The 24,110-nt window shown below is 39.4% G+C and overlaps 3 protein-coding genes across 5 annotated transcripts; all 3 read left to right on the forward strand.

The window, feature by feature from the left end:
• The first annotated feature begins 540 nt into the window (after nt 1-540).
• Nucleotides 541-5,461, forward strand: nudt9 (nudix (nucleoside diphosphate linked moiety X)-type motif 9). Of its 2 annotated transcripts, none has more exons than XM_056400630.1 (8): nt 541-828; nt 1,460-1,735; nt 1,900-1,989; nt 2,405-2,491; nt 2,784-2,895; nt 3,139-3,285; nt 3,377-3,461; nt 3,685-5,461. In XM_056400630.1, exons 1-8 carry the CDS (start codon nt 683-685, stop codon nt 3,828-3,830), a joined length of 1,089 nt encoding a protein of 362 aa, XP_056256605.1. In that variant the 5' UTR covers nt 541-682; the 3' UTR covers nt 3,831-5,461. The 2 variants fall into 2 exon arrangements, with proteins under 2 accessions (XP_056256605.1, XP_056256606.1); XM_056400631.1 differs by having other exon boundaries at nt 1,493-1,735.
• Nucleotides 5,462-6,808: 1,347 nt separating this feature from the next.
• si:ch211-11k18.4 (uncharacterized) lies at nt 6,809-12,714 on the forward strand. Its single transcript, XM_056400464.1, has 12 exons — nt 6,809-7,070; nt 7,710-7,821; nt 8,288-8,381; nt 8,656-8,710; nt 9,030-9,170; nt 9,804-9,964; nt 10,332-10,430; nt 10,562-10,707; nt 10,874-11,045; nt 11,131-11,243; nt 11,716-11,800; nt 11,889-12,714. The coding sequence occupies exons 1-12, from the start codon at nt 6,953-6,955 to the stop codon at nt 11,946-11,948; spliced, it is 1,356 nt and encodes a 451-aa protein (XP_056256439.1). The 5' UTR covers nt 6,809-6,952; the 3' UTR covers nt 11,949-12,714.
• A 1,933-nt stretch (nt 12,715-14,647) lies between these two features.
• Nucleotides 14,648-23,801, forward strand: rabep2 (rabaptin, RAB GTPase binding effector protein 2). Of its 2 annotated transcripts, XM_056401754.1 has the most exons (12): nt 14,648-16,209; nt 17,867-18,022; nt 19,088-19,170; nt 19,244-19,621; nt 19,906-20,001; nt 20,161-20,259; nt 20,751-20,864; nt 21,467-21,545; nt 21,679-21,690; nt 21,962-22,116; nt 22,692-22,808; nt 22,968-23,801. In XM_056401754.1, the coding sequence occupies exons 1-12, from the start codon at nt 16,185-16,187 to the stop codon at nt 23,070-23,072; spliced, it is 1,419 nt and encodes a 472-aa protein (XP_056257729.1). In that variant the 5' UTR covers nt 14,648-16,184; the 3' UTR covers nt 23,073-23,801. The 2 variants fall into 2 exon arrangements, with proteins under 2 accessions (XP_056257729.1, XP_056257730.1); XM_056401755.1 differs by lacking the exon at nt 21,679-21,690 and having other exon boundaries at nt 14,650-16,209.
• Nucleotides 23,802-24,110: the final 309 nt, after the last annotated feature.

Raw genomic sequence — 24,110 nt, forward strand, 5'->3', positions numbered from 1 at the left:
ATCGTACACTACCAAATGCATTTTAAAACAGGCAACAAAACACACAAAGACTACAAACACAAAGTTATTTTCATGCATACATATACATACATATTTAAAACGGAAGTAAACGATCAAATGATATGTCATTAAACGTCACACAAGAGAGCTCACCCAAAAATACTGCATGGTTTGTCCGAGTAGTACTCACTCATCTTCATCATCTATCAAATCCATACAGTTTCAAAACCAATGGTCCCTGGACCTGTATAAAAGCCTACCTTTAATTTTAACATCTACACGGTCTGATAACCATGTCCTTAATTTGTCCATATTTGATCATATTTGCACTTTTCTTGAGTCACAGCTTAGAATTTTCCTCTTTCGACCTAACAGACAACTGAAATGTTAATAAATTTCCCTCAATTAAGGAGATTAGTTTTTTAAATAAATATTTACAAAGCAATATATGCACGTATTAACCAAAACAAAATTACGAGGGACACAACAGAAACGCAACATAAATTGCGTTTGGAAAAACTGGCCTATCTGTTTTACATTCATTTATTTATTTGTAAGAGGGACAGGTTCACCATAAATACTCGAATGTGGTCACCGTGGAAACGATTGCGACTGCTGTAACCACACCCCTTTGCTGACGTCACCGCGCCGGGCGGTGCACTTCCTGGTTACGGTGCGCTGAATGCTGCATGTACTGGTTGTACTGTTGTTGATGAGTTTGTCTCAAGGAATGGTTCATTTCCTTCTGCAACCAAACTGGATCCGTCGGATCCGTCTAGCGCTCACTCTCTTTGGACTCCCGTACACCGTCTGCACCTCCGGAGTTAGGTATGGACTGAAACGTTATTTTTAAAGATTTATCTAGCAGATATGAAAATGTTACATTTATAGGACAGTTTAGGCTTTAAGCTAACATTGCAATCTAAAGAAGACATAGTTAGCTATTTAGGTAAAACTTCATGATCAGTTGCATTATTATCAGAGCCAGGCGATATGATTGAAGTCAGTATTACAGTAGCCATAACCTTTCGTTGTTTCGATATCAATACACACAGTATTGACGTGGCTTATGTGCAAAATCAAAGTAAGTAACATATTAGTATGAAATGTTGAACAAATTTTAACAAATAATAATTCAAGCTTTTCTAAACTAGACTATTATTAATTTAGGCAACAGATGGGTGTGCAGTAGTGTAGCAATAGCTCTCATCCTGTTTCAGTGATTCCCAATAGTGACAAGTGTCAGTGTTTGGTTCCTTCCTTAATATGTGTTGTCAGTTAATGACAGATTTAGGCTGGGGGAAGGTACTTTCTATAATTTGCTAAACAGTCAGGCGGGCAATGTGTGGATGTGGGGTGGTGCCAGGATCATACTGCTGCTGCAGCTGCTGCAGCTACAGGGAAGGCAGAGTGAAGCTTACTTACTGGATTTCAATGGCTCACATTTCTTCTCCCTCAGGTCTGCTATCTCCTGCTCATCTTATCCTTTCAGCACCATCAGACCAATCACTTCCAGTTGCTATAACCTCTACATGACCAGTGCCTGGACAATGCCATCATCAGCAGCACCTCATGTAAAGTCCAGATGCCCCCAGTATCCAGGATCCAACATCAAGCGCTTCCCAGTGCCTGATGACAAGGTGGACTGGAGTCAGAACTGGCCGCAATATAAACCCGTCAGCTACACTGACCCTTCAGTTGCAAAGAAACCAGCATGGGCGGATCCTGATATTGGGTGAGCAACACAAAAAACTTTAAGTGCATCAAGTATATTTTGATAAAATTAGGACTGCATGTTGAATTAATTATAGATTTCCTTGTGTTATGTATGCCAGTTGTTTTCAGAGATAATCTGCAGTTTATTCATTCCTGTTTTGATGACTTTTTCATATTTTACAGCTCTTTCTCTCCACATTTCAACACTGTGGATGGTGCTGTGGACAGGACAGGCTTTGAGGGCAGCTACAAAGTGGAAGAGGGAAAGCCACTGTAAGTTATTGAGAACCAAGAGAAATGGTTTTACTCAAAAACAGCTACCGGTAGTTCATATCTGCATTTTGTGATTTTCAAGCTTTGAGGGGTACAAAGCTGACTATAAGAAAGTCATAGTATCAGGACTTTGTATTCTATATCAGCTTATGTAGTTCTGATGGCTAATGTGTTAGCAAACCATTTCCTGATGTTACTTTAACATCCAGCAGTGGTTGTATAGAGCTACTTTTTTGAATATTGATTCTCAAGCGAGGATCTATAGTATTACCAACCCTTTCACATTCCAGAAATATTTAATTAAATCATTTCAAAGGCATCACTTAATGCATACCTTTTAAAGTCATTTTGGCAAATATATCGTCTTAAAACTTCTGAGAAATAAATGAGCAAATTCACTTTTTCCATCATTTAGAAATCCTCATGGACGTACAGGGCTGAATGGTAGAGGTCTGCTGGGACGATGGGGACCCAATCATGCAGCAGATCCCATTGTCACAAGGTAACATTTTATTTACTTCCAGATACTCACTAACCATAGTTCATTACTCAGTGAACATAGAGTACACATACATGTACACATTAGAGTTATATAACTCAATTTAGTCATGTTAAGAATGACTCAGAAGAGTAAAACTCTATAATGCATTTTTATGAGGCAAGGTTCGTAACATTATAACAGTTTTCTGTCATGTCAAAAAGATGGATTTGCTCAATTACCAAAGAAAAGGGAACTTTGTGCACTATTCTGTTTTTCTTTTGAAAAATGTCTGATGTACATCACTATCTGGCAGATGGAAAGTAGATGCCAAAGGAGTGAAGATACAGCACCTGGTCACCAAACGGCCTATCCTGCAGTTTGTGTCCATCAAGAGGAAAGACTGTGGGGAGTGGGCCATTCCTGGGGTTGGTGGCTTTTACAAATCAAATATTATTGATGCTATGTGTTGTTTTGCACTCAACCTTCTCTGCAACTTATCCTCTTACACTGTGTCATTCTACCTTGCTTTTTATTGTGCTGACCATGATGTGCTAGCAGCTATTCAAGAGTACAGCCAAGACACAGAGGGGGGGAGTGGTTTTGGGTATGTAAGATGTCATGGTCCTGTGACTTGCTTGTTCATGTGTGTGCACGTGCTTGTGTTGTAGGGGATGGTAGATCCTGGTGAGCAAGTCTCTCTCACGCTGCAGCGGGAGTTCTCAGAAGAGGCGTTGAACTCCCTTTCACTGTTGCCATCAGAGAAAGCAAAGATCCATGAGCGCATTACCAAACTCTTCAAATCACCAGGGTTGCAGGTCAGCAGTTGACTAATACTTCCTGTCTACTGTCACCTTTTATCCAACAAGCGCTTCTATAAGGAAAACTTATATATTTTTTCTCCTTCAGGTCTATAAAGGCTATGTGGATGATCCTAGAAACACTGACAATGCTTGGATGGAGACAGTTGCAGTCAACTTCCATGATGACTCAGGTATCAATGATTAGGAAAAATTGTTTTTTTTCTTTTTAATCGTAACTCTTTACGTTTTTGCACATTGATTTAATACTTTAAAAATCTAGTGTGTCATGCTCCAGAAATTTGTCAACACAGCAATTTAAAAAAAAGCTCATTATAGTTCTGAAGACATTTTCTCCCTGAGTGGCAACAAACAGCATTTTTGTGGGACAATGAGATGTCTTTGTCGTTACTGTAGGCGACAGTGTGAGTGAGCTGCCGCTGCAAGCTGGTGATGACGCAGGACAAGTCCAATGGGTTGATGTTGACTCGTCTTTCACCCTCTATGCGAGTCATTCCCGCTTCCTGGAGCTGGTTGCCAAAGAGAAGAAAGCTCACTGGTAACCAAGGATGAAGGACTGTTCTGATACGACGATGAAAGAAACATTAAGAGCATTATTGCTCTCTGTTTGCTTAGAGTGCCTGTGTATTTAGGATGCATGACACCCAACCTTATGTACCTCACTAATTTAAACATTATAATCACAGCTACAATAGTGAAAGCCTAATATGCATCTCATTAGTTTGACACCCGCATATGTATGTCCAGTATATAATGCACAGCAACATTGTGGCTATGCAGTTTTAAGACTAATATAGAACTTATGAAATGAATGGAACTAGCAGGTTGAAAGCTTGGCTGCTAAAAGGACATGCAAATTTAAAAAGGTGTGAAATTGAACTTTTCCAACTGTGTTCAAGCTGCTGTCTGACTTTTGTAATAGAACAGAAAAGAGGAGAGGAACTGTACATGCTCATAAAAAAGAAACTGAGACATGAGACAGTAAAAAGCACGATGCTGCTCAGTGGCACCCTTCACCAAAAGACATGGCTAACCACATTATTTCTATTGGCACAAATTATGTAAATTTATTCAATATTAACAAGGATCGCATTAACCCAGTGAGATCGTGTAAGAACAAACACAATGAGCTGCTGAACATAACACATACCACATGAATGTAAGTGTGATAATCAGAATGAAAAAGTGTAGACTGACTTTGATCTCTACATGTGAATAGAATATGAAGATGCGCTGGAGCTCCTCACAGCACAGCAGTGCACTGATGCTCGGCACAGACGGGCTGAAGCTTAGAGGACAAACATGTTTTCAAGTGCTAACAGACGGTGGAAGCAAAGGCCATTTCACATTCAACAGCTTGGCCTTTCCAAATGTTCACATCAGTATGTGTCATCTCACTGGTGGGCATTCTTTGCAACGAAGCAGGGAGTGAGAATTGCGCATTAAATGGTTTGTATGTGTTAGGATTACTAATGCAAATGCTTCTATCATTGAAAGGTAGTCAGCAACAGACAGCCCAACTCAAATTAGTTTCTTAATGAGAGATAGCAGCATAATATTATGCTTCTAGCAGTAAAACATGTTTGTCTTCGGGCTGAATGAACAGATTTCAGAAGATGTGATGTAAATGTTTTACATGCTGTAACTCTATTGAGGATTGCCCTTTACTCTCATCACTGATCAGGTCCTAACATTTGTCTGTATGACATGATTTTCAACCTCACAGGATAGATTTATATAGTAAAATCTATAAATTCTCCACATCCATTCAGGTTCTCAGCTCATTCAGCTCTGTTAGTCTCCCAGTGCACCCAGGGCACTTACCCCACTGGAGCCTTTACAGCAGAAGCACTAATAGCATTTGTGTTGTGGGAAAGCCCTTTAATCTTTGGCTTTAATGTTTTGATGCTTTCATTTTTTTGGGCTTGTGGTTAGTACAAGACAAAAGTAAATAAATGACAGAATGAGAGAGTCATCACTGAGATGCTTCACAACCAAGTGATCAAAAAATTTCAATTTAAATTACTTTCATTTTAATGACCAATGTTATACATAAGGTTTTGCTGATTGGATTGTCTGTCTGCTATAATATGAAAATGAACTCAAAGTTGTCTTCTTACAAACTTGCACTGAATTTCCTGGAAGTGACTGAATACTAAAGTGTTTGAAACTGTGTTTTTGTTTGATTCATCTACTTTAAATAGCAAATTATTATGAATTCTTCTGAACATCTTTTTCCTCACAAAATGTATGTGTCTTGAAACTGATCATTCTACATTGTATACTGTATGCACACTGTATTTATTGTCTTACAGTGTGGATAACAGCTGTCCTGTCTAATGTCTCATGGTCGTATTAGAAGCAGTAATCTTCAAATGTTCATGCACACATTTAGACCTTATACACTATGAGGTGCTACAAAACCAAGCATTTGTTTCTTGCTCTACATGAGCAGATCTATACAAATGTCCGATGTGTAGATTTTTTAACAAATTCTGTTGTGAAAAGAAAAAGTTTTCATGTGCAATTAAACACAATGGACTGAAGTTTACCTGGACTAAAGAGCATCAGAGACAAATATTTATCTATAGTATTTGTCATACTGTTAAGTTGTGTGCACAGTGACTGCTCTTTTCACCAGCATGATGCTTCTACTGGCTATCGGATGGTCTCATCTGTAATCATTTACTAAATCGGGTGCAGTGTATTTCTAAGTGGCCTTGAACCAGACTGTAGCAAGCTATACTGCATGGTTACTGTGGCTATATTCTATACTGTAAGGACAGTTCAGCAACACAGGCAATGAGGTGTAAGGTTGACAACATTTACATAACCTACACTGTATTTTCAGATTTAAAATTATTTGTAGAAAGTGTAATGTTACTGACCGGAGATTGTGTTGCTCACCAGACAATTTCAAAGGCCAAATGCAGTAGAAAAATGTCAAGGTATAATCACTTACAAATAATTGTGTTTCCAGGTCAGGCTCGGTGGAAAGAACAGCTTAACAGTAAAATTGATTCATTTTGCAGACACAGCTCTGCCTGTGTGTAGTCGTTAATGTTAGGGTGTATGCCTGTCTGCACATTTACTGCAGACATAATTGCATGTGAGCTGAGAGTCTGCTTGAAAGTGGAAAATATTTCATCCTCTTGACATAATTTGTAAGTTTGTAAGGTCTCCTTTAGAAATTTAGTCTAACTTTTGAACAGGTTTTGATCTGTACATATCTCACTTGTTTACCTTCTTTTTCCAAAATGAGGAACATTTTTCATCTTTTCATCTTATCATTTCATCTCTCGCTCTTTGATGGAGATGATTACTCAACCATTTGTTGGCCCACATCCTGTTGCTAAGCTTCAGTTTTTATAAGCTAGGCTATGTATTTTATGCACCCCTCTTGAATGGCTGTTTACTTAAGTAAAATGCCCGGGTTGGTCATGAACATGGCAATTTGTGACACTGCAACTACATTACCCAAAGGCCTTTGCGATAAAAGCCGCTGAAGCTGACGACGTGGCCGAGCTACGTCTCAACCCCGTGTTTCAACCAACGGACCGGGGCGATTCAAACAAGGCAAACCGGCTTTGTTCAGAGAGTCATAGACTGTTGCTTGATGCTTGAACGAGTCTCTCAGAAACTTTGATATCACCACTTTCTAACAATGTCTGGGAAAATCAAGAACCGAAGTGCCGCGAACGCAGAATCGATATCTGGCGGTGTGTCCTGCGATGAGCGCATCTTGCGGGATTGTCATCAGCTGTACACGGATCCCGACAGTGGTGAGTTGGCTGACATACTGTCTTCAGGACGCAGACCCTCCCTGGAAATGGCTCCAACATTGACTTTTTTGATAAAGAAGTGAACCCAGCAAAGCCCCCGGCAGGGGTTACCTCACTAAGTTGTAACGTGAGGTTATCCCTGATGCCGCAGGGGGCTAACCGTTAGCTAGCTAATATGCACGGGTGTTGTGATTTTGGCTGACGTTGCGCTGGACAGCATTAAGCTAGTTAATGTAGCCGCCCACGGATGCAGCAGCCTTTGTTAAGTTATTAGTTAACGATGATTGAGGGACACAGCGGGGTACGGCAACGTCCATGTAAAGGAGCTGTTCATATACTACGGACTGTCAGTTTGCAATAGACAGCTCAGTCAGGGGCGTCGCTAGGAAGTATGGGACCCAATGAAATCAATGAAGGGAAAATGCCATCATTGTTCCAGCTCCTTCACTATCAGTCATGCTCCTGACTAACTGACCTGAATCCTGCAAGTGCAACCACAGCACCACAGTGACTGGAAAGATGCACCCTTTTAATGGAAACTAGTGCACCAGTTACAGCAGAGTTAATCAGTCATCACATGTTTAGAGCTGCAATGATTAATTGCTTGAAACAAAATTAATTGTTCTCTGTCTTGTTCAGGGCTGATCACGGTGGCTGAAACTGTTGGTGTGAAGTTGCTGGCTCCCAGGAAAAAGATCACTGTGATGCTGATGGGCAACCACTCTGCTGGGAAAAGCTCTTTCATCAACTGGTAAATATATTTTACCGATGTATGTGACAGGAGATTTAACAGAGAGCAAGTCTGTCCACCCAAGATCAAACTACTCAACGATTACTGAACCACACAAAGCTATATATGCTGCAAAATAGAAATATTGCAATATTAATATCATGTTGAAAAGATATAACAAGTCTACCTTCACTTAGTCTAAGCCTGTCCATCTTCATTTCTGTCTCTACCTTCATTGACACAGTGTTCTCTACAATTTAACTGATGAATACAATGCACAATCATAAGTACATTAGCATCTTACTGGGAATACTCACGTCAGTCAGTACAGATTGTACACCACTCTGTTGATTGTACAGAATAAGATTTAATTGATTTAGTTTGGACAGTGGACAAAACTGATTTAAACACAAATGTTTCCCATCTATGCATCACAAATTTGCTTGGTACAAGCTTCTTTAAATTAAGCTTTGTTTTTCTTTGGCAGGTATGTGGAGGAGCACATCCAGCGCACTGGAGTGGCTATTGAGACCCAGGGCTTCAGCTTTGTCACAAGTGGACGCAAGAGAGAATCTCTCACAGTGAGTGCAACAGTATCTTATTTTTGTGAAATATGTTCTATTTGGTCCAGTAAAAAATTAAAGAAAGGTCCTTTCAAAAATGTATTTCTTATTCCCAACATGTTTCATTAAAAGTTGTACTGCCAATCGCTCACTTTCCCTGTAAGTCACTCCTCATGATAGTGATTTATTACATGAACATAAGTGAGATCTTCTCTAGTGATTTCAGTTCTTCTGATGGGCCTGACACCTGGTTTATGAAATGTCTAACTGATCTTTATCTTTTGTTCCTTAGGGAAATGCCACCCTTCATCTGTATCCACACTTCAAGCCTCTGCAAGAGTTCAAAGGTGAGATTTTCATTTCCAATTGGCTCAGAGATTTTCTATATTTGTTGTTGTCTTTCCATTGTACAATTAATTCAACATGATTTACGTGTGGCCTATGGAGGATGCAACACAAATTTGACAGACACAATGGATCAGTGTGACGGCACCCTCACAGCTCTGTAGTGTGAGCAAACGGTGTAGCTAACGCCTAGTCTTGTGGAAGATAAACGGGGATGGTTGATGTGTCACTCAAAGAAGCATTGCGTTTATTCGGCTGCACGTTTGTTAAAGCCGCTTCCGTTTTTCTTATTGCAAGTTTTTGATCTCATTTGATTTCCAGGTGTTTCAGAGTACCTGAGCACAGAGGTCTGCACGTCACGACAGAAACGGTTCAGCCTGGTGACGTTTGTGGATTCGCCAGGCTTGGTGGATGGTGATATGAAGTATCCCTTTGACGTAGACGAGGTCATCATGTGGCTTGGTGGGTTGCCACTAACTGACCTTGGCTGTTGTTGTACTGTAGTCCTCAACGGTCCCCTAAGGCTTAGTGACACTGAGTTATTTTAAAAGGCATTCTTTAAATAGTGCAAAATCAGACAGATGTTTTGTGTGTTAAATCTGTGACATTAATGTGATACACAGGCCATGTTGGATTTGAATTTAAATTACTTCCAGGGTGTGTGTGTGTGTGTGTGTGTGTGTGTGTGTGTGTGTGTGTGTGTGTGTGTGTGTGTATATATATATATATTCCTCCATATTGAGCTAAAGCTTAAAAAAACAGGTTTCTAAAAGTACTATAGTGCTTTTTCCAGGTAACAGCTGGTTGCACCACTTCCTTTGGGAGCTGACTGTGATTGGATCAAAGCAGAAGGTTGACGGCGGAATCATATTGTCATGAAAATGTGACACAATGCCAAAATTTGTATTTAAATAAAATGTGATTAAAACTGTAGAGGAACTTGAAGAAAATCCTACAGGAAAGTTGAGGGAAATATTTACTCTGACATCATACGTCCATTACTAGTTTAATCCAATAAGAATTAATTAGGACATTGCGTAATAGGAAGTTCAACATGTTGTGGAAAATAATGGTCATTCCCACTGTCACTCTCAGGTGATCTCTGTGACCTGATTCTCGTGTTCTTCGACCCCATGGGTCAGGCTCTGTGCAAGCGCACCCTCAACATTGTGGAGAATCTGAATGAGAAACATGGGGACCGGCTGCATTTTTACCTGAGCAAGGCTGACGAGGCCGGGGGAGAGTCGGACAGACAGGTATGTACAACAACAGTGCAGATTAAAAATGTGTTGTGAGAAGATCACCCGGTATCATCAAGTCAAAAAAACACATGCAGTGCTTATATTGTCTGATCCAGCCCCGCCTTGGAGGAATGATTACCTAAACAGAATACATCCTCTTCATGTTAAAGTGTGTGGGTTGCTGGAAGCTGCTGCTAAGTGTCTTTTCCACTGCATGTCTATTTCAAGTATGTAGGAGTGCAGAGAACACAAGCAAATGGACTCCCATCTCCATAAAATACAGCTCGAACAGAATCACTAGACATAATATCAATAATACTCAGCAGCAGGAAATGACATCTTCACTCTCTCCTCCTGACACGTTTATTTGTTGTTTTCTCAGAGAGTAATGATGCAGATTGTCCAGGAGCTCTGCAAGCGACCAGGACTCAACAAATGTGGTTTTGACATGCCCACTATCTATATTCCTAATCCAAACAAGGTAAGCGCTGCACTTTCAGTGGGTTTTAGATGATTGGCGGCTTTTAAGTTCATACACCAGCAGCTACTACTTTGCATTCAGTGTCATTCCAATTAGTTTAATTAACTCACTGACTGTGTTCCTCTTTTCAGCCAAGTCGTTGTGTCAACCAGATAGAGGAGGTGTGTCGCACCGTTGAGAAAACTATTAACCAAACAGTTCAGAATACCCTGAACTCTCTGGAGAAGGACTGTGAGCTCATTAGTGAGGCCATCACTGATACCCTCATTAACGACAGGTAACACACACACACAAACAGTCTGCGTTACAGACCGTAATATCATACCATATAAATTTGGACCTGCACAGAGAGTTACTTTATTAAACCCAGATTAGTGCGACACACAGAGTGGCATCAGTCAGTGATGCCTTCAGATAATAACCTTGATCCCCTGCTCTCTCAGGCAGACCAGTGTAGAAAACCGACGAGCACGCTGTAAGAGCTGCTTCCTGACTCTGCTGGGCTTCAGCGTCCCGATGGCTCTGATGGCTTTACTGGTGTTGGGCGCTCTGTCCAAGGAAATGCTGGAGATAGCTCTGGGCCAGGAGGGCAAAGAGGCGCTCTCACTCTACCTGGTGAGTGTCCAAGCAAGTACACATTCACAGAGAATCTTTGATGTGGGTGGTCAAAGCTAATTTTAGCTGCTCTTATCATCCACAGACTCCCATAGTGAGAATATTTGACTCCCTCTCTGTGGAGCAGCAGCTCTACAGCTGTGGCGGAATGGTGCTTCTCTCCTTCCTGCTGCTCCTCATTGCACGTTTCTCCTTCAGGTAGGAGACTCAGATCTCGGCACCATCACAGCTTTTGGTCTGAATTATCACAGTCTTGCTGTATATATTGAATATTGCTGTACTGTAACATACTTGAAGAGCATTTACCCTTTTATTGTAATATCCTTTACATTGTGTAAACACTTAATCTAATTTACCCCTTTTCTCTTAAGTACAATTTTTAATATTTTATTTTTTTTGGTTATTTACCTTGCTTTCTCCAATGGACAAGTGCAACTTGGTTGCTTTATTCTTTATATTAAAGCTCGACTGTTACTGGATTTTAGACATTATTTTTTCATTTCCCCTTATGGGATGGAGAAGATAATCTCAATTTGTTTGTAGTTTGGCAGCTGCATGTGCTTACGGCTCCCTGTGGATTTGAAGCACTACTGTTGAAGATTTAAAAAACAAAGCATATACTGTGTTAATAGCAATAGACTTTGAGGAGTTTCCCTCGACTTCTTTGCAGGACTCGACCAACTCTGTCAGGCAAACAGAAAAGGCAGCTGCAGGAGAAGCTGGAGTATGTTCAGGAGGTGGTGAAGACCAAAAAGGTATTGTGAATGTCAATTGTTATGAAATGTTACTGGCAATAAATTGGCTGTATTTCAGTCTTTTTAACTGTCTATCTCTTCCCTCTAGAAAAAGCTCTATGAAGAATACCTTCGCCAGAGTGTCAGCGACCAGGACATGGATTTGTAAAGAAAGATGAGATGTACAGAAAAGACTCGGCATCCCCACAGTGACCTAGGACCAAATGAAAGTAAAGCTTTTCCGATGAACACTCTCGTGTCTCTGACCACTTGATTCTGTGTTTTTTTGTGTGCAGATGTAAATTACAGTTGTAAGCACATATTACACCCATCTAAATCCAGGTGCTTTGAATACTGTAAAGTAAAGCCTGTATTACTATTAGAAGATGTTACCTCTGTAAAAACCGTTAACACTACCTGCAGATAAGTAGGGTTCACTATCATGTCAGATGAACTTTTGTTACTTGTTGCTTGTTTGTTGTGAGCATTTATAAACATGTCTTCTGTGCCTCTGCTCAACTAAGGAATTCAGGCTTATACCACTTAAAGATATTTTTAACAAACTGCAAACTATTTATGATATTTCTTTATCAGAGAAACTGTATTTTGGTTAAACAGCATATAGCACTGGTCTACGTAAGTCACTTTGTATGTGTTACTGTTTCTGAAAACATTTCACCAGCATTTTATACGGTACTATGTCTGCTTTGTATCATGAAATTACAGTTTTGGTATTAATACAGAAATTTACATCAAGAACATCTGTGTTATAATAATGAGAGTAATGAATTATCTACACATCTGCTATTGAAGTAAATTAAGATTATGAGTCAGCAAACATTTTATCAGTGACCAATTCAAGTTTTTGTACTTTCGTGTCCTACATTGTGACTTTTAATCATTGATTAATAAAAAACTATATTCAACAGAAGAAATTAGACTTTTTCTTAACCTTGCCATCTTATGGGGGGAATTGCAAATCTTCAATAATAATAATAATAATCTTTATGTACTGTATAGTCATGTACACCCATACTATTTATTTGCCTGTACTCTCTGCCACATCCTGTTTGACTGCAAATGGATGAAGCTATGACTGAATGCATTCCCTCTCAATATCACATTTCTAGATGAAAGTAGAAGAGAGGCATGTATGAAATTCGTTGGTATCACCATTTCAGGTGGCCACAAGTTTGCTGAGAACAAACTAATTACAGGTTCTGTGTATTTGTAACTGTCTGAGAGAAAGGTATTTCATTTCAGTGTTTATTTTATATGTATTTGAAATTTAAGTTTGAAATCATTATAATGTGTTAAAACTGTAATATAAGATTATCTTGAACGCAACCTTTTGGGGTTTCAAGTGGTCAGAGGTCACACCTGGGCATTGTGGGATATTTTTACAAAAAAGAAAAGAAAGAGAGGTCCTACATGTGCTGAAGGAGAGCCAAACGTGGCTACTGAGGACAATATTCTGCACGGTTGGAGAGGCGCACACGGTAGTGTACTTTTATTTAGTTTTTCATATTTGGTATTTATGTTTAAAAGTGACCTTTTGTATGTTCCTTTGATGTTTTCAGTTTAAGCAATTAACGGGTGTATTTGGTTGTTTTTGTATTTTTTTGTGTGTAGTTTTCACGGTGTCTGATGACAGAGATGCTTGAGAGAGAATAAAACATCATGAAGGACATCTGTATGATGCGTGGCCATATTTCTTGAACCGGTGCAGCTACAGTATTTCCTATTTTAAACCAAACACAGACCCTGTACAGCCATGTCTTTGTCGCGCAAAGGAAACAGGTGCAAAAAGACTGAACTGTAAAGCTGATGCAAATAAGATAGTTTCATGATTACATACATTTTCTGTGAAGGACATCAAAGAACCATAGATCATATCAACATGCAGTATGAAAAGTGACCTGCTTTCCACAGAGGAGACATTATCCTGCAGAACTCCAGGGCCAGTTCCTTGTCAAAGCTGATAATACACTACAGTACGCATCCAAATTAGGCACTTTGCACTTGCAACTTAGCACTATGACAAGCACAAACATCCATGCAATCAGATTTCTGTGCTGATTTTTGTTTTGCTGGAAGGTAGGCTTGGACAATTCCTTGAGTTTAGATTAGATGTTGAAAACCACATGAAGCCATGACAGAGCAACACATTTCCCCAAGGCCTTTTAAGTTCTGACCTTCATCAGCAGATCCCTCTTCCAGCACCAAAAACAGAAAGCTGTTAAAAAAAAAAAAATTATGGCTAAAGCATCCAAGAGACTGACTCTAACCAGATGTGAAAGCACTACAGCACACAGAGACAAGAACTTAAGAACTGGCCATATTGGCAAAAAAGGCTATGAGGCAATTTTGCAGTATTTTTAGGATTTCTTTTCTTTATTTTGAAAAAGAGTTTCAGACTTAATGATATGTTTGGGACATTCCCAGATAGTGCTTTAAAATTAAAATATAGATTTAGGAATCAATCTTGGAACAAAAGTAAAACAACTTCATACTGTATTAAGGTTACTCAGGACTGTTAAAAATGAACATATCATCTTCTCCAATAATACCAGCAGTCCTCCATCAGAGGGTATCCATATTCCCCTCCCTGTTATTTTCATTATAATATGCTCAGGATAATTGAAACCATTTGCGAACTACTGTCCGTGAACGTTTCCCTAAAGTTTTTCAGGAAAGTTTGGTAAACGTTCCGGGAACGTTCATTTTTGGTAAAAGTTGTGGTTATACCATCTGTGGTATACATCACAGTAGATGGTGCTATTGTAACATTTTGGACACTCATCGCGGACATCCCTCGTCACCCCCACCCCCCTGTCAATTAACCATACCCACACGTGACTCTTCCGTTTGGTGAAAGAACACCTGCGTTGAAAATCCACGTCTGCTGGAGCAGGTAAGCCAATTTTGAAAAACAGTTTTAAGTCCAATTTACATCGTCATTTTTTACTTGCTGACTGAGTTTTACCACGTGTCACACTTTGTGCATTTTGGTCTTTTTTTGAGTAAAACCAAAACATGCTAACATGTAGCTGTTAGGTAAATCAATCAATCAATCAATCAATCAATCAATCAATCAATCAATCAATCAATCAATCAATCAATCAATCAATTGGTCACCAGTGGGGCAATAATGGTTATAATGCTATAACCATAACTACTCATAGATTTTTATTTCACGCACATAAATTGTCTTGGGATTATATAACGCTGAGTTTTTATTTCTACATCATTAATTGGTTAAATAAAGGGATTACGAAAGTGGACCATATTCACAAATGCTTTTCATTTATTTGTAAATTAAATTAATATACTCAGATATTTTTTTATTCGTGGAATTTGAGTATTTGCAGACCGTTTTATATTTGGAAGATATTTTTGTGAGTGAACAAATTTATTTTTTGTATTTGTGGAGGCTTTTTTATATTTACAGATCACACATTTAAAACGGGATTGCCAATCTGGTGACACAAATAATACGGAGACAAATCTACCTACCTAAGCCCACTTTCCTCTTCACCTGCTTCCTCCATAAGTTTTCACATCTCATTTCCTCTTCTCTCCTTCATTCTTTTCCTCCCTTTCTCTTCCACTCATCTGTTTCTACTCTTTTCTTCACTCCTCAAATCCAGACTTTCTCCCCTTTCCTCTTCTCACGCGTTCTCCACTCCTTTCCTCCTGGTTCTTCTTCACTTATTTTCCTCCTCTCTCCTTCTCTTAACTTTAGGTTTTCTCTCCTTTCTCACTCCCCTCATCATCTCTTCACCTATTCGTGGTTCCTCTCCTGGGCCACAGGTTGTCCTGTCCTTTCCTCTTGCTCTCCTCATGGCTCGGCCAGTGCGCCGAAAATCAAACCATCAAGTGTTCTGCATCAAGCCCGAATGCTGCGCAAGTTGCCAGGCAACAGATTGTGGCTGTTTCCCCCGTACAGTACTTATAGATCTCCATTGATGTGTCAGTCCAGTCAGAGAGACTGGGAGAATATGACATCAAGCTGAAGTTGTGGGCTGCCAACCACCGGACATGACTGGAAGCCTACTTAGGGTGTGGGATGGAGGATATGGGCGTAGCAGTTACAAAAAACAAAACCTGAAACCACTTTTCTTGGTATTTTAGTACCATTTAACCAGTCAAATAAAACGCAGATTAAAACTCAAGACAAAGTGGGATAGGCTTTTGAGAACAGGAAGGAGGTTGACGTGATTTCCGCAGGCTTAGACCGGGGAAAGTTGTTTCCTGAAGTTGACACTGTGCTGATAATTTCCACACCAAAGTCCCGGTGTTCGTACAAATAAGAAACATGACCTGGACAGGTTTGTCTGACCGTTGGTAGTGGTTTTCCTCGTCAGCCGATGAGCTGTTTCCTGGGGAGCTGTCTGACGAGAGGATGAGCTCCAACACTGAAGACACAGGTAAGAAATAAAAACACCGTTAAACTTTAATCTCCCTCAGGTCTAACAGGATTGGCTGTGATGTGACACTAACCTCTTTACAACTTTAACAGTAGTAAACATTAACTTCAACCTGTTGCTTGTCTTCAGGGAGACCTGTTGATTTTCTGGACCGACAAAACGGCCTGTTAGCATCGGTGATGGTAGAAACGAACTCGCGTTGCTAGCCGTTAGCTGACACTAACACTCGTGTTCAAACTGTGGTCCGGAGACCTCTGTAAACCCCCTTAAAAGGAGTTTAATGTGAGGTTTTTTACTCTGAATACATTCATTCATTGCGAGAGATCAGTTTCACTTTTCTGAATGCAAGTATTATATCTGTATAGCTAACCGCTAACCGTTTAAACATTGCTGGAGGAAGTATTCAGAGCCTTTACTTATGTAAAAGTGAAAATACTGCAGTAAAACAGTACTTCATTACAAGCGAAGGTCGTACATTAGCTTAAAGTACTCACAGTATCAAAAGTACTCCCAATGCAGAAAAACGGTGTGACCTTATTATTGTTGAGTTGAGTGGTTTAATTATGAAAGTGTTTTGCATATCAAATGAATAGCTGTCAAATGCATGTAGTGGAGTGAAATGTGCATTTTCTTCTGAATTGTAGTGGAGACGAAAGATAATGTAGCATGAAATATAAATACTCAAGTAAAGTACAAGTACCTCATATGTATACTGAAATACTTATATACATTTCACTACTGTTTTTAAAGGTGTTCTTTGAGAAAAGTATTAGTGTGTACTAATGTAGGTCGCTTGGGATGTTTGGGAACTTTCAAGGTAGAGTTGGAACTATGCTTGTTTTCTGATAACAGAAGAGGACAAGCAGAGTAGGCTTATCAGGTGTGCCTTGGCAGCAACAGTAACACAAAGATGAAGAGGTGTGATTTTGCTATCTAAGTATTCCCACAATAGTTGAACCCCCTCCTGTATATTTGACATTTAAAAGCACTGAAAATTGATTGGCACCTATTTGGGTAATCAAAATCATTCAAGTCAGTGCCAGCTATTCTGACAATACATTGTACAAATGTATTTGGACAAATGTGATGTTGCAAATCTTCTGCTTTTCTATTGTTTTATGTCTTCATAAGTCAAATATCTTTAACTTGTAACATCTAGTTGAAAAATAAATTAAGTAAATTAATTGAAGGAACAATTCAGTATATTTCCTCTCCTCATCAATATCCTACTGTACTAAACAACTGGTCATGTGCCCTGACATACTTTCATATACAGTAAGAATGTTGTCAGGTGTTGTCATCCATAGCCTAAACCTAGCACATGATAAGGTTTGTGAAAATACAGATTATCATGTGACGGGCCAACCTGTGTAGAGTAATTTAAGGATTTTTATAGCACAATCAAACAGTAAACAACAAGGATAACACAAACATGCTGTGTAGTTTAATGGAGCTAAAATAATGCTAGGAATACATCCTGTATTGATCAGTGACATCAGATGAGCTTTCACCTCATCTTATTGTTTTGTATTTCCTTTGTCTGATTGCTAGTAATGCAGATTTCTTTTAATGACATCACCTGACTGTTTACCACATGCAAACAACCACAAAACAACTTAATGAAGGCACAACACAGAAATCTGTTTGTCATTTTCAGAGACGAGCCTACAGGCCCAGCTAGCCGATAGCCGAGCTCAGGTCGAACACTGGCAGGGTGTGGCGACGATCTGTGAGCTGAGCAAACAGGAGGAACTGGCAGAGCTGCAAAAACAATGTGATCAAGAGATCCAGTCTTTGCAGGAGGCTCTTAGAGGTCAGTGTGTGTGTGTGTGTGTGTGTGTGTGTGTGTGTGTGTGTGTGTGTGTGTGTGTGTGTGTGTGTGTGTGTGTGTGTGTGTTTGGCTGGGCCCGTGTGTTTAAATGCAAGAGTGAAACATGGTGTGTTTGTGACAGTCCTTGTGGGCACATTGTCTGGTAATTTCACATAATAAGACAGTACTGTCTGTTCGTAAGGAGAAAGAAATGAGAGCCTAAATAATCTGAAGCTGGACTCCATGTGTGTCACATCTAACATTTTTCACATAGATGCTAACACTCTGTATTATTCGGTAAACATTGAGAGTTGGAGATTAGCATTTCATTGTTGGACAAACACAAGAGAAACTTCATGTGTTTAACATAAATACAGTAAAAGCATATCATAAATAAAATCATACAAATTCTACAAGAAAATATGCTCGTTTATATATCACATAAAAACAAAATTTACTGGATACCACAGAATATTTTTGTTTCATGAGCATATTCAGTGTACAGAATGTTTTTACACTCTGACCTTGTTTGAAGGAACTGTATACATAAGTAATATTTAACTGATGGGAAACGTCTCAATTGGTTTCATTTTAACGATACAAACCAGTTTTTACTTCTTAAAAAAAGAACTGGTGCTTTTTTGTAATGGGAACTAAACAGCTGTACAGTTGTCATTTTAATTTCATTTCCTGTTTGTGTAGTTTCTAATTGAGGTCAGATGGTTGAAATAACATAATTGACAGTGTTGTCTTAAAATCAGTTGTTTTAGTTTCAGTTGGACATTTGATACAAAGCTCAGATTGAGTGCACTAAAATCTTTGGCATGCAGCCTAGATGTTACCTTAAAGAAGATAAAAGGTCAGGAGGAAGCAGAGAAACATTCATTCATATATATATATATATATATATATATATATATATATATATATCTCCTTTTTAAAACAATTAAAGTTTGTTTATAGTGTTATAACTTCTTACCAATAAAACTAAATGCAATCTTGTCCAAACCATATGACAGAAGGATTAAATGACTTCATCATTATTTTCTTCTCCTGTTGTGTTTAAAGAGACAGCAGCACAGTATGAGGCCAGGATAGCTGTTCTTCAGTCTCAGCCTGTGGAATGGAGGAGAGCCAGTGGACAGAACATGGTCAGTGTTTTTCTTCAATTGTGTCTCAAGTGTTCTCGGACCCGATCTCAATTTGTTTTTCTCTACCTGTTAGATCAGTGGGAGGAAAGTCAGGATGGATGCTGAAGTCTCCAGCAATGAATCCTCAACACTGATCAACAACAGCCTGACAGAGGCTGAGGCATCGCTTTCTGCAGGCAAGACGCACAGCCAACCAGCAGAGCTTGAGGCAGTGGCAGAGGGAGAAGGAGGTCCACTTACGACAGAAGGGTATTTTTCACTGCGGAACTGCGACTCGGCCTCGTTGTCCTCCTTCTCCTTAGACACACCCTCCCTGCCCCGGAAACTCCATGCTCAGGACGACACAGATTCGCTGGTGTCCACAGGAACTTTGGTGCCTGAAGCCATTTACCTGCCACCGGCTGGACACCGGCTGGTCACACACTGCGACTGGGATGCGCTCAACGCTCAGGCATGTCCTCTTTTGTAATACATTTACATACAAAGACACGAAATCCACTTGCAGAAATGTAATTTTCCGCTGCTTCAGTTTGTCTCTGAAGAAAAAATATCTTTGGGACAACTGATGTGTACTTCACAACGTCTTTCAACATTGAAAATATTGTAACTTTGTGTATTTATATATTCATGAAAACATTGTTTCTCCTCAATCTGTGCAATTTTAATTTATTCCGGCATGCTTTCAGTCTTCAGTCAGTCAGGTGTAATGAGAGTGTGCTGTGTTGTGCTGGGCAGGTGTCAGAGCTGCGGGGGGAGGTGAGTCGGCTGCAGGCTGAGAAGGAGGAGCTGGAGAGAGAACTGGACACACAGACCAACCACACACACAAACAGGTGGGTAATACTGCACTGCGTGTGGGTAGACACCTGTGAGTGTGTAGAGACTGTGAGTCAGTTTCACACAGTGTCCTCATAGTGTACACATCATATCACAGAGTGGCAATGACATGCACAGACTTATACACATGTTAATATGTTGGTGTGTTTGTTCAGGTTACAATGCTGCAGTCTCAGGTCCAGACCTCAGAGGCCCTCCTCCAGGATTTGCAGAAATCTTTTAGCCAATCACAGAATGCCGTCCAGAGCCGGCTGGTGAGTGACATCTTGTTGATCCTACCTGGTGTGTGTGATTGTGGCAGGGATGGTCGGAGAGCTTTAAAGAGAGCTTGGACAGAGCCAGACTTGCTGTTTAAGCTCTTTATACTAAGTTAAGCTAACTGGCTTCTGGCTCTGGTTTCATCTCTATCGTACATATATGAGAGTGGTTTCAGTCTGCTCACAATAGTCTTTGTAAGAAAACAAATAAGCCGGTTTCCCAAAATGTTGAACAGTTCCTTTAAATATTCTTATGATTACTTTTATTTTATCTGTCTTGATTTAAAAAATGGAAGGATGTCAAGAACAGAAATTAAATTGTCTTTTTGTTGCAAATGTGTAACTCAAGTGCACAATGACTCACTCACCCACCACATTAAACCAACAGTAGTCACTTGATTCCTAGGGCAAGTCTGTAGTTGTGTGCCAGCATACAATTTATTAATACTTTACTGAGTAGGTGTTAAAAGTTGCAGTTTTCTGTCCAGGCAGAGTTGTCCCTCTCTCAGAGGAAGATGTGCAGTGAGCTGTGCAGGCTGAAAGGAGAGGAGGTTGAGGAAGAGGTACCAGACTCCAGCTCATCATTCCAAGCAACACTGCAGGTACAGATCCTGTTTCAGGTTTTCATTTACAGTAGATCTGACCCACAAGTACTGCAGCAAGGAAAACTCACTTTAAATCCATTTTATAAAGACTCATATAAACATGTAGTGTAGCACAATTAATTAAATATATATAGAATCATGTCAACTACAGTATACTGACAGCAATAGTTTCATATAGCATTGTGAAGCGAACAGAAACCTGCAAGACACTTGCTTACGCCTCTTTTGAGGTGACTTCCTGTCTGTTTAGTGCTGCTTTTCTTCATTTGTGATATCTCCTGAGATGACTGGACATTATCCAAACCTTCACACACTTAAACATTTTGTGTTTTTATGAAATCTCATATTTGGACAAACATTGAACTTTATAACCAAGTTGTCATTGACATGGCTTTGGAAGTATTTTCACCATCTGTTGGTCATTTTCATTTTTTATTTGGTTTCTTTCATTTGATGAGTCTTGCAGTACAGGTGACAGATTGTGTTTGTGCTTGACAGCCTGTATAAGAGATAATGGCACAGCCTCAAAGCAGCATTTACTGTATGTGTCTCCTGCTCACGGCGTCAATGTGTGTTCACTGTTGAACTCTGATCTGCAGGGGGCGCACTGTGAGGAGCGTCTTCGCATTGAGATAGTCAACCTGAGGGAGCAGCTGGACACTCGGACAGAGGAGAACGGTGTGTGGATTACATTCTCATGTAGGCAGTGTTCCTGTACTGACTGGCTTGACTGTAACACAGTTTTTTTTTTTTTTTTTTTTCTTCCTTTTCTCGCTTCCTGCCTGCTCCCACCTGCAACTTCTGTCATTAGATGTTTTGGAAGGTGAGTGAACAACTCATGCTTTATTGTTAGTCTGGTGAGCCAGTGAGTAGGTCTTGTGGTTAGTGTATTACATTCAGATTTAATTCAGATTTATTTCACCTTTAACCTTTGTATTCCCTTTGGTGAGAACAGTGTTATCTTCACCAATAGAAGATAAGACTCAATCTAATAATCTGGAATTTTCTTTTTAAAATGCATGTCATTGTTTGTCCAAGTAAAAAAAAAAACAAAAAAAAACAACCTTGTGCCTTGTGTGTGATTGTGTGTGCAGTGCAGCTGTCCAGTTTGAAGACGGAGACGGAGAGGATCCAGGCTCACAAGGACCAGTTGCAGGCTGAGCTGCTGGCCTGTCGCACTGAACTGGAAGCCCTGCGGGTGGCACTCTCTCATGTACAGAGCACCAACAAGGCTCTCAGCAGTGATAAAGTAAACCCAATTTTATTCTAGCACCAAACGTAGTGTTACTGTTGATGCTTGTATGTGAGCTGCTGTCTGTGTGCCTCAGTGAAGTCTATAGTGATGTTGTAATGTAATGGTGATGAAATTGTTATGTGGTTGGCTGGTTGCATTCTGTGATGAGCTGATGAGCTAAAGAGGCAGGGATCGACAGAAGTGATAATTCATATATATTTATATATTTTTATTTTTTACAATTATTAATCATATTGTTATGTTAACACACGGCCCAACTCACTTGTTTCCAAATATTTCAATAAGTTGAGAAATTTTTTTCTAAAGCTGCTGTTTTCAGAGTCAAGAATTAACCTTCAATTCAAATTAATAATTCAGATTATTTGTCTCAGCTTTAGGGAATTAAATATTAATTAATTGCACATGAACTAATTTCAGATTTCTCACAGTTGCAGAAGAAAAGAAGTATTGTTTTCTGTTTTTGATCATGCGTCCATATTACAATATTTAGACAATGAGAAACCTAAATACATGTACCACATCTGTCATCAAACACACTGGACTTTAATTTGACTCGTTCTCTCTGTCAGGCGGCCCTGCAACAACAGTGTCTGGAGCTGCGAAGTCAAGTGATCAGCCTGCGCTCCCAGGTTGAAACCAGCCAGACTGTACAAAGGGACTTTGTCCAGCTGTCCCAGTCACTGCAGGTATGAACTAGTGGGCAATGGTAGAATTCAGCTTGAATGGTGGGGACGGTTAAAAGCCTGATTTAAAAAAAATGGTGAAAACAATTATCTCTTGCAGAAACTGATACATATACATCAGTGACAAACTGTTGATTTACTCGCTGCTTTCTTACCCTTCAGGTGAAGCTGGAGTTAATTCGGCAGGCTGAGAGTCTGGAACAAGTCAGGGAAATCCTGGAAGAGGGGGTCAGTGAAGCTGGTTCCTCACCTGCAGATGCCTCGTGAGTCTTAGAAAACCAAAGAGCACGGACCAAGATGAAATATGCCTAGAGTGACCAATAAGGGCCAGCTAACCATGGCCACATTAAATACAGACGCTGTGGGAAAGTGACCACTGAAATCTTCACAGCTGGTGCTGCAAGCACAGTATTGCAACACTGATGGTATTTCTAAACGGAGACATGATGGTTCTGTTTGTTCCACAGATGGTTTGGTGTCAGTGACTCAAACTGTTGCTTAGTGACCAAAGTGATCTTTGATGAACCGTTAATTCTTTGCAGACACTGTTTAACTGTTTAAATGTCTCACAGTCTCCATTTTTCTTACATCTAATAACGATTATTTCTGTACTAAAAAATATGTAAATATAATCTGTTTATAAAACTGACATGACTCCAGCAAAACACTCAACAGTTCAACACTTGATTTTGCACTATATCAGTAACTAATATGCAAACTACACAATCAATTTCCCATGCAAACACTGCTTTGTGAAAAGATATGAAGACCTCTACAAGCAATGGATTCATAAATACAAAATATACTCTCTTAAATTAACTGCATTTCAGATGGGATTTTTATTATCTGTATTAGTTTGTTGTCTTTTTCTTTAAGCTTATTATTACTAAGTATTCCTGTTGTTAAAACAAAAAATCAATGAAATGTGAATGTGTAACATTTTGCCATTTTTTTGTGTTAATACATACTGAAAACTAAAGATAGACTTTCACCTTTTCTTCTTCAAACTTTGAATTCATAATTAGATACTATGATAAAGTTTCTGAATTGCATGCAGGGTTGCCTAATATGAAGACAAATTTCAAATTTCTATGACTAATACGCATATTAGTTTGTTACACAGCATATTTGATATATTAATTAGATAATTTCTATTGAATCTATTTATAAAAACATGCATGCATCTTGAAACCGTATTCATGTATGGAGTCACAGGCCAAGATCCAGAGTAAACTTCCTATGCAGATAATAGAACTTAGAGTAATTTAGTACAAAATGATACATAACCTACATGAATTGTAATCA

The sequence above is a fragment of the Seriola aureovittata genome, chromosome 17 (genome assembly GCF_021018895.1).
Source record: "Seriola aureovittata isolate HTS-2021-v1 ecotype China chromosome 17, ASM2101889v1, whole genome shotgun sequence".
Taxonomy (NCBI): domain Eukaryota; kingdom Metazoa; phylum Chordata; class Actinopteri; order Carangiformes; family Carangidae; genus Seriola; species Seriola aureovittata.

Bases quoted from the DNA above. Each gene is read 5' to 3' on its own strand.
- si:ch211-11k18.4 (XM_056400464.1), top strand. From the start codon at position 6,953: ATGTCTGGGAAAATCAAGAACCGAAGTGCCGCGAACGCAGAATCGATA. The intron at 10,431-10,561 runs GTAAGCGCTGCA...TCCTCTTTTCAG, and splicing joins ATATTCCTAATCCAAACAAG to CCAAGTCGTTGTGTCAACCA. The intron at 11,046-11,130 runs GTGAGTGTCCAA...TATCATCCACAG, and splicing joins AGGCGCTCTCACTCTACCTG to ACTCCCATAGTGAGAATATT.
- nudt9 (XM_056400630.1), top strand. From the start codon at position 683: ATGCTGCATGTACTGGTTGTACTGTTGTTGATGAGTTTGTCTCAAGGA. The intron at 1,736-1,899 runs GTGAGCAACACA...CATATTTTACAG, and splicing joins TGGGCGGATCCTGATATTGG to CTCTTTCTCTCCACATTTCA. The intron at 2,896-3,138 runs GTTGGTGGCTTT...CTTGTGTTGTAG, and splicing joins GGGAGTGGGCCATTCCTGGG to GGGATGGTAGATCCTGGTGA.
- rabep2 (XM_056401754.1), top strand. From the start codon at position 16,185: ATGAGCTCCAACACTGAAGACACAG. The intron at 18,023-19,087 runs GTCAGTGTGTGT...TTGTGTTTAAAG, and splicing joins TTTGCAGGAGGCTCTTAGAG to AGACAGCAGCACAGTATGAG. The intron at 22,117-22,691 runs GTAAACCCAATT...TCTCTCTGTCAG, and splicing joins AGGCTCTCAGCAGTGATAAA to GCGGCCCTGCAACAACAGTG.